This window comes from Pleuronectes platessa, chromosome 5 (assembly GCF_947347685.1).
Source record: "Pleuronectes platessa chromosome 5, fPlePla1.1, whole genome shotgun sequence".
NCBI classification, from domain to species: Eukaryota; Metazoa; Chordata; class Actinopteri; order Pleuronectiformes; family Pleuronectidae; genus Pleuronectes; species Pleuronectes platessa.
Window position 1 is genome coordinate 10,719,496 of NC_070630.1, and position 17,762 is coordinate 10,737,257.

The 17,762-nt window shown below is 44.2% G+C and overlaps 1 protein-coding gene across 2 annotated transcripts in view; it reads right to left on the reverse strand.

Moving 5' to 3' along the window:
* Positions 1 to 849: 849 nt before the first annotated feature.
* cux1b (cut-like homeobox 1b) overlaps positions 850 to 17,762 on the reverse strand; it is a 58,553-nt gene continuing 41,640 nt past the window's right edge. The window contains exons 10-22 of one of the 2 annotated variants that reach the window (XM_053422657.1): positions 16,797 to 16,901; positions 16,104 to 16,292; positions 15,464 to 15,522; positions 15,113 to 15,155; positions 14,888 to 14,984; positions 12,839 to 13,630; positions 11,415 to 11,516; positions 10,747 to 11,291; positions 10,482 to 10,623; positions 9,491 to 9,778; positions 9,140 to 9,328; positions 7,100 to 7,364; positions 850 to 6,798 (exon numbers count right to left, since the gene is read on the reverse strand). In XM_053422657.1, the coding sequence (XP_053278632.1) occupies positions 6,294 to 6,798; positions 7,100 to 7,364; positions 9,140 to 9,328; positions 9,491 to 9,778; positions 10,482 to 10,623; positions 10,747 to 11,291; positions 11,415 to 11,516; positions 12,839 to 13,630; positions 14,888 to 14,984; positions 15,113 to 15,155; positions 15,464 to 15,522; positions 16,104 to 16,292; positions 16,797 to 16,901 (3,321 nt within the window). In that variant the 3' untranslated portion in view covers positions 850 to 6,293. Of the gene's footprint in view, positions 6,799 to 7,099; positions 7,365 to 9,139; positions 9,329 to 9,490; positions 9,782 to 10,481; positions 10,624 to 10,746; positions 11,292 to 11,414; positions 11,517 to 12,838; positions 13,631 to 14,887; positions 14,985 to 15,112; positions 15,156 to 15,463; positions 15,523 to 16,103; positions 16,293 to 16,796; positions 16,902 to 17,762 lie in introns of both variants that reach the window. The other variant, XM_053422656.1, reaches the window with a different exon arrangement.

Genomic DNA, 17,762 nt, shown 5'->3' on the forward strand with positions numbered 1-17,762 from the left:
GCAGACAATTAAAACACCCCGGATGATTTTCACCTGAACAGTATATTTACTGTTAAAGGTCCCAAAAAAGTGTTTTACATGAACATGGTACATTCTAAAAAAAGATATGTAGATTTCTCTGCTGCAGAACCAAATCAATTCTCCTGAGATCATAGGAATAATCTGAGAATAATTCATGTGTTTGAGATTTGGAGCAGATCAAAATAGAAGAATAGAATGTGGATCTCGTGAATTTAAATGTGGTTTCATGAGGACTGTCCAGCCGTGGCAGAGGAATGAGCTCTCCAGGTGCCATTCTAACATTTAAATTATTCAACAAAGCCAACTCGAGGTTTCTATCACTGAACATTTCAAATTTCCTCCTTGTACTCAAACTTTTCTTTAACTCTACGTACCAGAAAACATGGCGCCGGCCTGTTTGATCGGATCAGGAATGTCCCCTATGTTGGTGACCTCCGAGCCGTCGGCGTCGGGGCGTGTCAGGGAGGACATGGACTGGATGGTGCCCAGGTCGTGCTCCAGCTTCAGAATCAGCTCCTTCTGCTCGGCGCTGGTACGCACCGCAGACGAGAACTCCACCTGCAGCTCTGCATAGCGGCCTGTAGGGGGCGGAGGAAAGATGAAGAGGGTTTAAAAATCATATCTTTTCATTAGACGATTTGTTTCTGTTTTTATTTTTATTTTAAGTTTTCAAACATCTCACCTGTGGCAGCAGCAAAAGGCAGAAGAAATCCAATATCATTGAAAACCTATGTAGACCCCACTTTCCTACTCATCTCTTTCTCTGAGAATACTTATTATACAGAACCATCCATCCATGTGAGAACAAAAAAAACTACCACAGTACACTTTTAGTATTTGTATAAAAGAGATTTACTTCAATTATCACACCTAGGGTGCATGTGAATAATAATGATGATGAATCAAATGTCAATCATAACAAATACATTGTGAACGTTTCATACAGTGATATTGCTTTTCAATGTTGTAGAAGGGACTGTTTTACAGTGCTGAGAACAGACAACATGATACGTTTAGTAAATAGAAAGATAAAGAAAACGATGATACATGAGGGGGAAACAAAAGGAAGGGAGAACCCCGAAGGACAACAAAAAGAAGCATCTCAGGAGTGACAGAAGTGCTCAGGAAACAACATTTAAAATAAAAAAACAACATCTTTAACCATCCCTTTACAGTCATGCAGCCTTTTGTACTACAACACACACGTACGCGCACACACTCACAAAAATAAGCAGTGGGACAGGTTATTACGAGAATTATTACTTCCACATTGGTGATGATAAGCTGTGAAATATCATCGTCAAACACTCTGAACTTGATAAAGCCTCAACAAGCGTCTTAAAGCTTTCCAAACAGGGGGTGTGGGGGGGGGATGAAGATCTCCCCGGGTCATTTGGTTGTCAGACTACACTGTGGTTTAAGCTACGGGGTGAACTGAAGCGACGACACTAGGTAGCAACAAACAGAGAGAAAAACTGTCAGCAACCTTTCGACAGAGGTGGAGAACTATTTCACCATTTGGCTTTTTGCTTCCTCTTTTTTTTTTCTTCTTTTCTTTTTAAAGTCTTACGAGTTTTTTTCGCTGAAATGTTTTAATCGTTCCAGAGTCGAACGTTGTATAGTCGATGGGGGGGGGAGAAAGACGAGGGAAATGGTTTAAGACTTAAAAAATTCAGCCGGAGACAATGTTAAAGGTGAGCGGGGGGGGGAAAACAAAAGCATGTGAGTAAAGTGGAGAATTGGGTGGGGGGGGGGGTTAGAGGATGAGTGTATTGTGCTGTGTTGTGTGTGTATGTATTACTGAGTGTGCTATGCATACAGCACCACTGATTTGGAAAGTGTTTCCTTACAAAACCCACTTCATAAGATATATTCTAAAAGTATTACAAAAAACATCTGAGGTTTTTTTTTCTTTTCTTTCATTTTTTTTTTCCTGAATATGGTGACCAGTGCTGCTGTTCGGGCTTCCATTACAACTAATATGTCAAATGAATAACCACTACTTCAACAGATCATACAGTAAAGCTTTACGACTTCAGAAAACATGATATGATATACAGCATCTGTTACACCTTTACAATGTTATTCAACAGTGTATAGAATCATCTGATTTAAATTTGTAGAAAAATATCTGTGGATCATGGAAAAGTCCTGAATCGTCCCTTCTCTCCTCCTGCCTTCGAACAAAAAGCATACTGTGACAATAGTGAATCAATAGCTACTTGATCGACCGTATTTACACGTCTCTTTTCCAAATAACCATTAGAATTGGCACACGTCATTATCAATACCTGTAGTGCCGTTATTAATGTCACAGCAAACCTGACACAAACAGAAAAATACAAAATGCCCTATGAAATAAATTCAGTGTTATTACAGTGTACGCTGTTTCTGCATGCTTCCTCCTTCATTCGATGCTCTGGCCTTTCCTCGCCGCTAGTTAGGTTATGTACAACGTGAGAAATGCATTGTGGGAAAACAACTGTCTGAAATAAGACCCGGACCGGAACGCGTCTGCAGGTCAGTCATAAGAATACACGAGCTTGTTTTTACTCTTTTTTTTTTTTTTTAAACGGTTTCACTGCACTCCAGCAATTATATACAACCCTCTGCGGAGGGCTGAGGAAAAGTTAACTTTTAAGTACCACTACGAAGTGTGCGAGAAATGAATTTCGGATCAGGACGAGTTATGAAGAAATCAGGCGAAGTCGTCTACATCTAATGACATCACAAGTTTGGTGCCCTGCTTGGCAGTTAAAGGCACAAATCTGATGATCTCACGTGGTTTAGGTGAGTTGATGGATCTGACTATAAAATGGCTGAGGGGTTAAGTGCTTTTACTTTACAGGAGCTATTCATCACCATAAAACATACTGTGGTTGTCCAGTCCGAGCTCGTCCGAGCCTTCGTTATTCTGAAGGAGACCCGACGTGTTTTACATCCGTCGTCCACAAGAAGAGCCAAAGTTTGAGGAGTTTTTAGGAATTATTAGATGCATCACAAAATCCAATTTTAACAAATGCATCTTAATACAGTGCAATGAGATTATCAGTTACTCTTGAATATATCTGGATATAGATTCGGGGAAAGCGGAGGTTTGAGGATGGGCCGAGATAAAAACTCATAATATCTACAAGTGTACAGGACAAAAGTTTCTGTCTATAGTTTGAAATGAGGGGGCAGCTGTATTCAGTTCATCGTGTAGAAAACAGGGAGACAGCGATCTTATGCTTGAATATTTCTTTTTTTTTTTAGTGTTCGGATGCGGATAAGAGTCTGTGCTTGGTTCACAACCACTTTTTTAAAAAAGGCAAACATTTCCCAGGATCCCGGGACCGCGCTCTGCTGTAGTGTTTACAGACCCTGTCCACGGTTAAGTCTTCAAAAAAGATCCTAATAAGTGCTTTGTTACGGACTGCAATAGAAATTCTGCATAATCATAGGCTTGCTATCGCGCCTCAATCTGGCGTAGCACACCTGCCAGCTGGTACACTTCTCTAATCTCAATTTGGCAGATATGACCTCTTTCAAGTTTAACACGCGTACTCAAGTTTAGGTTAATTTCATTTGACCTGTTGGACAAAGTGTACAGACTTGGACCTGTTTGTGACGTCGATGTGATTAACGCGCGGTCGAACTCTTAAAGAAAGCTGCATGCCCTGCCGAGCGTTAGTGTCGGGCTTGCCCAAGAAACAGCCAAATAAAAAGTTAAAACAAACGTGATCGGAGAATAGAAAACAGGAAAAGAGATATGCCATCATATACCCACTGATCTTGATATGTCCTTTGATTCTCTAGCTAGCAATTTAAGAGCATAACTGTCGTGGTAAAAGCTTAATGCTTACGGGAGCATGGACTGTAGCAAACACATTTTTCAAAGCTATTGAAATGACACTAAACTTTAGGATTCATGAATATACAAACAAATGAGAACTAGTACATCTTTGTAAATATTAACCAATACTGCCGGCAGTCTATACGTCTAATAAAAATGTTACTTGCCCTCAGGAACAGTATAATCCCTTAAAAAATAGACAACTCAAATGATAAGACATTAAATGAAAAATACAGCACCTATAAATAAGCAGAATAAAAACCAAACTATAAATGCAAAATAGCAATAAAACCAAGCTACAGTAAATCATAGTATTACACTACTTTGTGATAAGATTAATGTAATGGTAACGCATCAAACAGCTTAAAGAAGGGTGTCAGTTGTGCACTAGTAGTGTGTGCAAGTAGATACGAAATATGACCCCACTCATTGGAAACACGAGACACTCTGCAGTCGCACACGCTTGTGTACACGTGACAAGCATCCGTGTACATGCACCCTCGCAGACGCACATTCTTACACACACACACACACACACACACACAAACACACACAAAGGGGAGGCAGTGGGCTGACAGGCACTGAGGGCTTGTGTGGGGCAGGGAGGAGGTGATATGCCTTAGAATTTGTAGTGTATACAGTTGAATTCAATGCAAAAAGACTTAACATCCCTGGATCCAGGATCAGACTGGAGGAGAGTGGTCACTGCTCGCACCAGGATTGTGGTGAATTCACTTCGACAGCGATCGACAGAAACTACAGATTCATCAAGTTCTGTACATTGCAATTCATTTCCATAAAACTGTGTCTGGTCTTTCTTTTCTTTTCTTTTTCAGTCATGAATTTCATTATTATTAATTTACTTCTCAAATTTAACTCTGAGTGAATTGACCTCGACCCTGACTTTCATGCAGGCAAATACAAATACTAACACACGGACAGATGCGCACACACTCTTCCTGATTTGGCCTATAAAAAGATGTGTGTTTGTGAACAGAGAAAATTTGTCGGTGGTGCACATACACACACGAACGCTCACACACACACACATACACACTCTCACACACACCCAGCAGGTCCAGTGCTGGGCAAAGCTGTGACGTGCACAACCTAAAACAACGAGGACACGCAAAGTATCACCATGTCAGACAGCTACAGTACTACGTGAAATTCATTGTATCGTATTTCAACAATGCAACATTAATCCATTCTAATTTGTATTTTTTTTCTCTTTTAAAAACAGTAACTTGTTATTCTCTTATTTTCTGTTCTCATTTTGTACTAATTAAAAATGCCTCTAAAATTCCCTATTTTGTACTCTTTAGAGTCAATAGACTTTGCAATCTCTTATTGGCAACCAAATTGCAATATTTAAAAAAAAGAGATCATCCTTCATCCTCGAAAGAAGGGTTTGAGGAGGCAAAAAGAGGGTTCCTTCCTTCCTTCCTTCCTTCCTTCCTTCCTTCCTTCCTTCCTTCCTTCTTCTTCAGATGAGTGCGTGTGTTTGTGAGGAATTATAGATCCTTCTGGCCATCACATGGCTGTCAGCAGGATAGGATATGGGACACAACAGGTCAAAGTTCATCTTTCTTACATCAGTAACCATGGCAGCTCAGCCGGCAGGCCTTCCACTACCCTCTTAAGAGTGTAGGAGTGAGATAAAAAAGAAAACATGCTGCCATTGAGAAGAGAACACACACACACACATATACACACACCATTTTAGGGTGTGGACACACACAACCCCACACACACACAGGTGCACACTGACACAACCCCTAACATACAAACACGCACACACACACGCAGTGAGTGAAAAAGGCAAAGGGTTTGTAACAGTCACTCTACAGTGTGAAAAATGAGGCGTCTCACTGAGTGAGGGGAGGTTTGTGGACACTTGGGAGGTGAGAAGAAGAGCGGAAAAAATCTCCTTTAAGAAAGTGAGAGTTCTTGTAAGAGAGTTCCTGTCTCTATCTATCATCTATCAGTGTCTATCACTGTGACAGCTGCTGTGTCAGGCCTTGCCTGTGTTACTGAGTCCAGGTTTCAACCCCAGCTGTGGGTCAGACCCCAGCTCAGGACTAACCAGTCTGGTGCACCAGTGGCTGGTGATAGGGGGAGGTACAGCAGGGCCGGAGGCCAGCAGGAGGGCTAAGTGCTTTTCTCAGTACAAAAACAAAACTCAGTTTAAAAAAAAGGAGAGACACTTAAGTTCTCTTATTTTGTTCTTCTAGGTATTCAGTAAATCTTCTTTTTAAGGTTTTTGCCAACCACTCTTTGTTTCTTTCCTCTTTAGAGAAAGCTTCTATTTAATAAAAATGGCTGCTGAGCTTGACTTTGGCTGTGTCCACTCTCCGACTGGAACAGAGCAGGAGGGGTCCAAGGTTAGAGGTCGTGAGGTTATGAAACAAGAGGGATGAAGGATGGTCAGGGGGAGCTAGAACTCCCACTCTGAGGGATCCTCTTTGCTGGCAGCCTTCTCCAGCCTGTGGATGATGTTATTGAGATTGGCTGCTTTCTTCTTGCGCAGATTGTTGTCCCTGGGGTTTCTGGCAGGGCCAGAGGCTGGGATGTTTGTACTAGAGGCATGGCTACTGGAGGACGCTTCTGTGAGGCTGAAGAGCCCCAGTCCACAGCTGGAGCCCGGCCCGACTAAGCCTGAGGTGGTGCAGTCTAGCTGAGCAGGGGAGTTATTAGAGCCCCCTGCCTCAGAATCAGCCTCCATATCATGGTCTTTGCATGATCCTCTGTGATCCTCCAGTCCAATCCCCAGTCCCTGGCGAATCTCCACCGTGCCCTCAGATTCTGTCCCATCACAGCTGTCCCCTTCTCCTGATTTGGACCCACGGAGGGAAGGAGATCCCCCCTCGCTGCCAGGCCCTCCTACTACCCCTCCAGCTGCCTGGATCTCCTCTATGAAAAGTTCTCGCCGGATACGGGACCTAGAGAAGACACATGGGTTTAGTCAAGCTGGTTAAAGTTTAAAATCATTTGTCAAACAGAAGACAAGCTACACAGAGGGACATACAAAAACTTGTCTAGAGAATTAATGCACAAGGTATTAACCTCCAAACCTATCAGTATTCTCTAAACAACAAAATACTGTTTTATAACTTTTTTACAAAGAAATAAATCATCTTCCTGTTAAATTAAATCAATCTTATTAATATAAAATGCCTTAAACTGCTAATAAATTGAAACACTGGACAGTTACAGCCCAATGTCAAGGTGCCACATGCTGACCTGTAATTATGGAACCAGTTGATGACTGTACTGGTCTTCAGGTTGAGCTGGGAGGCCAGCTCCTCAATGGTTTTGGGGGAGGGGTAGGGTTTCTGCTGGTACGCCCTTTTTAGGGCCTCCTTCTCCTCAGGGCCCAGCACCACCCTGGCCTTCTTCAAATGCTGATGCCCTGGGCTCTGGGAGCCCTGCAGGTAATCTGTCCCCACCAAGACCCCTTCCACAGAATGGCTGTCACTCAGGGAGCTCAGCCGCCTCTTCATGTAGGCTGAAAAGTCACAGAGAGAAAAGGGGGGAAGTCAGTACATCAGAGATAACACATTTATTTATTGAATTAATGTGAAGACCGTCAATAATAAAACATCTGCAGCAGGTTGGTAGTGAGGTTTAAAATCTGTTACTTAGAAAGTGTTAAAGTAAACAGAGGTGTCTGTGCTGCAGAGCATATTTGAAAACAAAATTCATGTGAAGTAGAAGGAGATTAGTCCAAACAGCTGGATTATGTTTTAGCTTTGGATTTAAGATGATATAGTTAATTGACTAGTCATTTAGTGGATTTAAAGAAAATCAAGATGCCCCAATTTTTTGCAATCTATTTTTAATGAAAGATTAGCAAATAATAATAATGATGAATAAAAACTGACACCAGTTTGCTCAACATTTATGTTTTTTACGTGTATTTTATATTTCTAGTACTTTCCTATCTGTTTTTAAACCAGTCATAAAGCTGTGTTAAAAGCACTACATAGATAACATGTATCAATATTATTAACCATACGTAACTTATTATCTTTGGGTTTTAAATGTCTGGCCGGAAAAATTCAAATGTCATCTTGGACTGGATTTTATAGACAAAAAAATGTATAATTAATTGTGACAATAATGAAATGTTTTTCAGGTTGTTTTTATGTCCCTGTGGACGTTTTACCTTTTGTGCATTGTTACTACCTATCTGAAAAGTATTCTCAATAGCACCATCAACTGCCACTAGATGGTGCTGTCGCCTCATGCATGAATCCTAACAATGAAATTATCTCTTCCATTTTACAGCAAACCTGCAGCACAGTTCCCTCCAGGTACCAGCGGCTGAAAATGAACAGCTCATGGCAGCTTCGCATGAGGTTGACATTTTCTCAACCCCAATAACACGCAGTGAGATATATTAGCATTGCAGGGAAAACCCCTCAGAGCAAGGTTAGAACAACTCTGGAACTCTGTGCTGCCTCATAGGCTTTTACCACAAGGGTGAGAGGTCAAATACGGTTACTCTACAATAGGTCTATGTCTTTCCTCTGGGCTCAGCTGCTAGCCAGGTCTACTTGCCATTGCCATTTGGATGCATTACTTTAGGGTCAATAATCTAAAAAGAAGTTGAATGGACAGTAACCCCCCCTTGCACATGCAGCGCTGGAACACACTGGTGTAAGGTCAGCTTTGTTTTTTGCCCTTGTGTGTAGTAGTTCAAGATATCAGGAGCGTAAACTGATCCTGGATGCTCGTGCCTACTGGCGGGTTCAAATATGCATCTCCACTGGGAGATAGCTTCAAGTGGACAGTAAGGGGTCACTCCGAGGCAGCAGGCAGGGTGAGGCCTCTTGGCTGAGCTGATTCCTAAACACTTTGTGCAAAGAGAAAGGGAATACAGAATGATGGAGTGATAGAGCCGGCTGTGGGCTAGCAAATTATAAAAATACGAGAATATAGACACTGATGATTATGATGATGATGACGATGATGAAGAGGAATGCTGATGACTGTGAGTAAGCAGGCCCCCGGCAGTCCCCTAGCTGTCACATCTAATACAGTACGTGATGTCTGCAGTCCTGATTGGTACTGACATCACACCAAGATGACTGTGATCTGCACAACATGCTCTGCTGTCCTGCACAAAGGATATTGTCTGTGCAGATGTGCATGTGTAATTCAAGGGCTGCTGCTTTTGTTTTATTGTTAATGTAATTCTAAAATAACAGCTTTTCTGACGCCATGCTACATCGTATGGAGTGTGCGCTTGTTTCTCCTCAGTGCTCTTCAACAACACACCTTTCTTCTCCAGGCGCTTCATGTCCATGAGTTTCTCCACACTGTGCGGGTCCTGGAGCCAGAGCTGCATGCGGACAAAGGGCTCCCTGCCCTTCAGGCTGAGCTTGTGCCAAGGTTTGGGCCTGGCCAGCAGGTCTGAGACAGAACCCTGAGTCAGACCCAGGATAGTCTCCCCAAACAGACGCTGGCCTGGTTAGGAGAGCGGAAATGGAATGGTTATTTCTGAGAACTGCTTCAATGGCTAAATTCATCAATGGGAAGGGAAGGGGAAAGGGAAGGGCCAAATAAACTGCACAGACAGCAAAAGGACAAACAGCATGAAAGAGCAACTATAACCCCAATGTTTCTTACCAAGGTTATTATCAGTCAACACCTCCTTAACCTTCTTGGTGATGGCGTAAGTATCAAGCTCAGGAGACATGGCCACCATCTCTTGGATGCTGAGACCTGAGTGACCAGGTACAGGCAGCGGGGTGCCGGGCTGAGACTCCCCACCGGAGGGATCCTCAGACAGAGGTTTGAGACTGGAGGACTGTGAAGCGAGTGGATCCCCGGCGAGACCGTTGACAGACTCTTCAGTTGAACTGAGGGGCGACTCTGGAGCAGGGCTGCAGCTCGCTGATGTCTTGGGAGTACCCTCTGCTTGAGCGGAACAGACAGGGCGAGAAATATTACACAGGTTAGCAGGCGTGTTACTGTGTAAGAAAGCAGAGTTTTATCTTCTCCTCCTGCTGGGTCTAGGGCGGGACTTCAGTCAAACTACATCAACGAATTTAATTCCTGTTAAACAAACAGCAGAGGTGCTTAAGTTTTCATTTTGAAGCTTTTTTGGCTTCCTCCTCCTCTTTCTTCATCTCCCTGCCTCTGTCTGTGTAGTACTGCTGTGCAGCTCAGCAGGCTGGAAGAGAGCAGTCACGAGGAGCTGTCAGTGTACATTAGCTGCTGTTTACACCCCCAGAGAGAAAGAGACACACACACGTACGCACACGCACACACAAACACACAGACACACACACACACACACACAGAGCTGCCATCTGGCGCTGCAATACTAACTTGTCTATGACATGACAAACCAGCAGCTTGCTGGCTGACACTGCCACAGCACTGGGGATGGGGGGGATGGTGGGAGGAGAGGGGACGGGTGGGGGAGGGAGGGAGGTGAGATGGAGGAGGGATGGGGGGGGGCTGGCTGGAGTGAGTGACAGACTGACAGTAACAACTAGCCACTAGCTCTAATCAGGCTTTCAGGGTAATGCTCTAGCCCAAGGAACCTGATAGTTTGAATCCTAATACTCTGTGCTTGTGAGTGTGCTTGTGAGTGTGTGTGTTATTTGTTCACCTTGGTTCTGAGCAGGCTGGATGTGTGTGTTTTGCCCCTGATCTCCATTGAGCCATGGCTGCATGCGGAGGTATGGCTCTCTGCTCCTCTGGTTCAACTTGTTCCACGGTTTGTGCCGAGACAGGCTGTCACTCAATATTCCCTAAAACACACACCAGGAGAAAGGCTCAGACATGGAACCACTGCAGAGCGAAAACAGAGTCGTAAAAACAGACCACAGGCAGATGAAGCTCACACACAAGCTCTTGCTCTCCTTCCATCTCACCTCTTTGGAGTCTTCCTGGTTGTGGTTCTCCTCTCCTGTCTGGTTCGATATGGTCCTGCGGGGGTCTGTGTGCATGTTGCTCCACCACTGCTCCCTCCAGTAACCCACTCCCCCGGAGCTTCCGGAGCGGGCCGAGCTCTCATTGCTACGACTCAGCCTGAGAGCTCCGTCAGCAGAAAAGTCGTACCCTGAAGAGCCCCTGCCCTCTCTCTTCACGCTGGAGCTGAAGTCGAGGATTGGAGACGGGGATGAGGGCGAGGACAAGAGGGAGCAGGGGGTCTTCTTGAAGGAAAGTGCCAGGGGGTTGTAAGGGGGCAGGGGGGCCGAGAGCGAAGAGTTCAGGAGGTCCCTCTGAGATAGCAATCCTGAGGAGGAGGAAGACGAGGCCTTGAGGAGGGGCTCCAGTGACGCCTGCTGGGCCTCCATCTCTCGGCGAGCTTGCTCTAGGATGGAGCGGATGGCTTCGTCTGAACCGCTTCCCCCCACACTACCTACTCTGCCCCCTCCTTTCAGTCCTGTATATGATGGCGGAACATGGGACAAGTCTGTTGAGGGAGTAGAAGAGGGCCGTCATGAGAGACTCAGACAAACACACACATCATATTGTATCATCCTCATCCTCCTTGACTCCTCTGGAGATGAGGGGGGGTGGGGGGACGACGACTCACCAGCTTTCTGCACCTGCAGCTCTCTTTTCGCCTGCTCCAGAATGGACTTGATAGCCTCGTCTGAACCTGCCTCTGGGGTGCGGACGCGGGAAGTAATGTTACCTGGAAGGGAAGGAAGAGGGAATGGGAGGAGATGAAAAAAGAAACATGAAAAAAGAACAATATCGGGGCCGATAAGGACATCAAATAATTACACCATAGCACAGCACAAAGACCAACATTCCCACCACTGAGCTACAAGGCGACTACACTGGAGGGATTGTCATAATTTCTCTAGTCCCTTTGGAGCTCACGCATGCACACGTGCTGCAGAGTAAACGCTCCCCACAGAATAACAACTACCAATAAAATCCCTAAATACACATGCTGGCTTTTCCTTTGACGCAAGTCACTGGAGCTGTGCGGTTACCTTCAAGGCACATTTGAATCTGTATGCCAGCCCGCAAATTAATAAACGCCAACACACACATAAACACAAGCACACACACTAGCACACACACACACACACCATAGATAGAGTTCACCCCAACACAAACATGCCACACAGACAGAACGTGCTAGAATCTCTGCGTGTGAAGGGGACAGACCTGTGTGTGAAGCTGTATTGGAGAGGGCTCTCCGCTTCGGAACATCCTGAAACATTCGGCTAAGCTGGGGCTGGCCTGAGCCCTCTGTTAAGAACAATATACCACACACTATGTTACAGCACTTGTGTGTTTTTTTTTCTTTTATTGCTAGACTCTATGGTGCCCTGTAATGCTCTGCAAACATATGGAACGTGTAGATGCTTCCATTCAATGCACATCTTAGTGCCATAAATGCATTGATGTTTACCATCTGTGGCCCCAGTAGGAATCAAACCTACGTCTGACAGGAATAATAAACTACGACGACGACAGACTGGTGAGGGATAAATTATTTAACAGTACGTCTTAAACAGGGACACACTAACTGCAGCCTTATTTTTAACTTGGACTGTGCCTTGGTGGTAGACTCTGCTGTATTTCTTTGTACCACTGAGACCACCTTCGATCACAAATGTCCTGATGCGTTAACAAAAGCAGGCCCAGGCTAATCGAATCTACCTGTAGTTAACAGTACCCCTGCCTTCCTCCTTGTTCCCACCGATCAATACTATTGATGTGTGAAAGGTTTCTGTATTGACCACAATAGCTCGGAGAGGCTCTGGGGATAAGTGCGTGACTAGGAACTCACTCAAAACACACAGGTGTGGCAAAGGATGGGAGTTAGGAAAGAGAAATAAAAAAGCTATTCCATATTGACAAGCCAATCAATGGCTCTGTGCAGGGCTTTACACACACACACACACACACACACACACACAGACATGCAAGACACGCACCCACACACAATGTCACACACTCGCGCACATACAAATACACACTAAAGATACAATGACTCACCTCTCTGCCGTCCCTGGATGCTGCGCAGTGCGAGGATGTTCTGCTCATCGGCGAGGAACTGCCTCATCTTGTGGAATGGCTCCTTCCCCCGGATGGTTAGCTTGTTCCACGGCTTTGGTCTGGCCAGAATCTCACTGACCGAACCCTGAGACAGTCCTAGCACATAGTGGCCAAACACGCGCTGGCCGATGTTGTGCTTGATCAGTTGCTCTTTCACCTGTCGGGCAATCTCTCCTGTGTCCATGTCCTCCCCGTCCAAAACACTCCCCGTGGTGGCGTCTGAGTGGCTGGGCGATGGGGACGGGGCGCTGCCAGCGGTGCTGCTCCCATTAACGGGAGCCATATCTGGGCTGGCTGGCGGTGGTTGGGGGCTGCTGGCTGCCAGAGGGATGGCAGCAGACCCAGATCCAGGGGTGGAGGTAGGGATGGAGCTGAGGGTTGGCGTAAAGGGGGTGAACAGTAGAGCCCCACTGGGGATTCCAGACGACTCCTGCAAGGCTTTGGAGTAGAAGGTCTGGAGGAGCTGCCGCTGGATCAGGGAGTTCAAAGCCATCTTACCACCCACCATAGGGAACACAGGGGAGAAGAAGTCCTGTCCAATGCCCGTAGGAGTGAAAGGGTGTGTTTCGCCACTGCTGGTGGTGGTGGCATTGTTGAGGGGGTCCGTGTGAGTGCGAGACAGTGGGAGCTGGGAGGAGGAAGGAAGAGAGGGAGGGGGCGAGGAAGAGGGATCGCTGGGCATGATCTCCTTCTTCGTTGAGAACTCTTCTGTCCCTTTTCCCCCGGCTGACCCTACAAGAAAGGTCAAACACACCATGCATTATGGGGGAGTCAACAAAAAAGGGGTTCCAAAAGAAAGAGAAAAAAAAATAACAAAAGTTTAATGTTATCTTAATCCAAGTCTTTTACAAATGAGTGAACTTTGTTTTCCTTTTTTGCCAACCCCCCCAGACAAAGTGCCCATGCATTTGTGATTTCAACCTTTCTTGTAAGCCACAGCCTGGAAGAAAAAAGGACAAACAAAACAATTGACACTGTGCCACTTAGGCAGATTAGCTTGGCCCAGGGCTCGGTCTCTCTTTCTCTCTCTCTCTCGTTCGCAGGCAAAGTGGAAGTAATTGGACAGAGTAAAATTATGTCCTTAGATAGCCGATACACCTTGTGAGTCCTCTTCCATGCTGCTGGAGTGTGTTCCTAAACGCTGAATTATTCCATTGATGTGCAGTATTATAGTGTTCAGTTCATAAAAATACATCCAGGAAAGAAATCAGAGCAATAAAACTATTGAAAAACAATTTCTTATGGCTCAATAGAAAACAGATGCATGCACCAGAGCAGAGACTCTGCTGAGTAAAGGAGCAAAAGCCGTATTATACTGAATAGCCAGACTGATTAAATTCATACATTTGCCAAAACAAATATAGACATTAGCTATATTTTCTCAGTTATGTAAATACCAGAACCCATCTTGATGATAAATGCTGGGAGAAATACTACTTTAATGCATAACCATTGAAACTTAACATGATTAAGTTGGACAGTAAGCTCCCCTTACTGTGAATGTTAATCAATTCAAAGCTATTCAACTATTCAAGCCTAGAGCCATGACATTTCCAAACCATAAACACGGCTGCAGAGGGCAAGGTATCCTCATTTTGTGTACTGCAACTTTGTTACTGTTCAGGTTGACCTCCTGCTGTTGTATTCACAGGCACCAGAGATGGACCACAAAGCGACCACATTTCTGTAACACGATTCATTTTTGCATTTTGGAGAACCAATAGTGCAAATCATCCCAAAAAACATGAATAAATGGTAAAGTATTCTCAGAGAAAAAGAATCTATATGCATACATGTTGTGTGTATGCATACCCTGACGAATCTCTTCCCTGCACGGCCTTACCTGCAGCTCAGGGTTCATCTAAGCTCCCATAAATGTTGGACTCAGCTTCTGTGAGCTTTCATTTTTGTTGTAATGAGTGAAGGTTATGTGAAGATCATGTTCATGAACCCAGGCCTCAAGATTAACTTAGATTTTGGAAGACTTACCGCTGAGCTCAGTGTTTGCAATGCGCAGAGCGGCGCTCTCAGATTGAAGACTACGGTTCCTCTCCAGCAACAGCACCTCCAGAGGTTTGGATGAGTCCTGGAGGAAGAAAATTTGAAATGATATTGTTCAAAATAACTTTCCAAAAATCTAGTTGCTACTATTCCTGCAACAATATGTATTAACTGCTAAATGTCATTCGTGTCTGTACAGCTCATCACTTTTACCTGAACAGAGTCAGATGTTCCAAACTCCATAGACTTGAGGATACTGAAAAGGGAGAAAAATAACATCTATATGAAACAAAGACAAGGACACACACACACATGAACTGTCTGGCATGCTAGCTTTTCTACTTCTTTCTTTAAGGACACAAAGGATAGTGGAGAGACACAATACAAAGCTACAGACAGACCAGCTTCACCTTCAGAAGGGCGCTTTATTAAGTTACAGATCTTAAATGAAGACGCACATCTTGTTTAATATTATTAAAGACATCAAACGCATGCAGTAAAGAGATCTGTGCTGCATGCACACATACACACAGACACACAGACAAAACCGTGTGCTCTCCTTACCTCAGCTCCTTCTTCACCTCCTCATAGTCAACTTGCTTCAGCAGTTTCTCCTCCAGTTCCTGTAGATTACAAAGATAAGATATAACATGGAAATTAATGAAAAGAATGATAATAATTATAACTAGAACGTCATTCAGTAGACTGCATACCTCCGCCAAGACCAAACACTCCCCTTAAATTCAATCAAGCCACACCAAATTGTACACACTCAGATATCAGTCGTCTAAGATCTCAGCAGAAATATGTTGGGAGATGTTAATTGTTAAAGGTTAAAGAAATCCCCCTGTTTGTCCAGATCAGCTCCAAAATTCAATGGGTTATTTCTTTTCCCACCACTCATCCTTCCACAAAGTTTTAATAAAATGAGATCAGTAGCTTTTGCATTATCCGGCTAACAGACAAACGGCAATGAGATCAACCCTCTTTGCAAAGGTCTTAATTAGAACAACACAAATAATCTTGTTTCTGTGAATAAGTCTAGATAACAGAACAGAGATATGTGTTAATGTAGTTACAGATGTGATCAGAATATACAACAAAGCAGGTAAAAGACAAATACAGGAATAGTCTTGTTTGAAATTAGGCCCCAACTATATAAAATAAAGTGAATAAAAACTGCAGCAGTGCGATCTGTTGGTACCTTGAGAACGGCAGTCTTGCTGCTGAGCTGCTGCTCTAGCTGTGTGATCTGGGAGCTGGTGGTCTCTCGGAGTTTGGTCAGGCTGGCCTGCAGTCTCTGGACGTCCTCCACCAGCTGGGCGGTCTCCCTTTCTTTGGCTCTGAGCTCCGCCTCCAGACTTGAGTGGGATGCCACCTCCGCCACCTGTTCCTGAAGGCCAAACAGAGACAGGTTAAATGGACGAGCAAAAGAAAACTTGACAGCTATTAAATACCAACGATAAGTTCACTACGAGTAGAGGATGATCAACACATTTCATTATCATTTCAACTGACTTGAAAACAGACTTGCTCCTTTAGATCGATAGTGAGAAGTAATCCATTCACTATGCACCACTATAGGTTCAGAGAAATGTATACTTTAGCGTGGTGGTCAGTCTTGCAGTCTGTTGTAAAGGTCCAATAAAATCAGTTATTCAATACACAATCACCTATTAACTTCGTGTCAACATTTTCTTGGAAAAACAATAACTAATCAATGTGTTATAGGTGATCCTGACGCCTGATCTCTTAACACAGTGACTACAATGATCGATAAATTGAAACTTTAATCAGCTGTTCACCCCATGCATCAAAAAGGCCAAGCTGATCTTTAGCCTATCAATACCTCTCTGTCGACCGTCCAGTGAATCAGTGAGGCAGTGAGATGTGTTACCGTGTCGGGGTCGGCCTTGGCCGGGCTGCCGAGCTGCTGGGATTGGTTACTCAAGGACAACTGATCTCTGAGAGACTCCGCCTCCCTCTGAGAACCCTCTGCCCGCTGTCAGGAAAAAGGAGAAACGTTAAAGGAAAATCAGCTTGTGGAGATTCTTATACTGTCAAACATCATCAATCTTAATGGACAATTATTTTTCTGATATACACACATTACTTTAACATTTAACAATTTTCCGCTCGCCCCAGAGGAAAATTGAAAACGCACGTAATGGATGCAGACGGTGAGAGAGAATACAGAGGAGTGACAGCAAAACCTCTTCCTGTTTAAGGCCTCGTCTCCACTATTGCAGATGTTTTTTTTTAACGAATACTTTCTCCTCCCTTTTACAAAAAAAAATCTACGTCCAAATAACCTTCATTTTAGTAAATATCTTCTACCAGACAAGAACAAAATAATGACTGTAAATGGTCAAACAAGCCCAACCAATAGGTGGCGATAAAGTCTACATCAACGATCCTTCAAATACTAACGATGTGATCCAAGTGATATAGTGCGAAGCGGATGCCTGTGAATGAGGTACAGGGAGGCTAAATTTAGCCAATAACCTGTAATGAGACATTGCTAATCAAACGTCTAGAAACCGGTATATAGCAGCCATTTTTTTTTTCCTGATGTGTGCTCATTACGCAAAGCAACTGTGGGCAGGCAGAAAGTAAGTCCCTTTGACGAAACACTCTGTTGTACACGTACACACAGATTCACAGACGATGGAGTTTTTGAAAATGGGCACTTTAAAAGGGGTTTGTAAAAATCTCAGTTTGAGGAAATTAAAAGGCTGCGTGTGGACGAGAGGCCCAAACACAGGGGGAAACTTTTGTTTTGCATTATACATTATTGTGGCCAGGGTGTAAAGTGCCATCATGTCTCTTATTCTGTCTGGTGGCAGAAAATGAATGGTCTTTG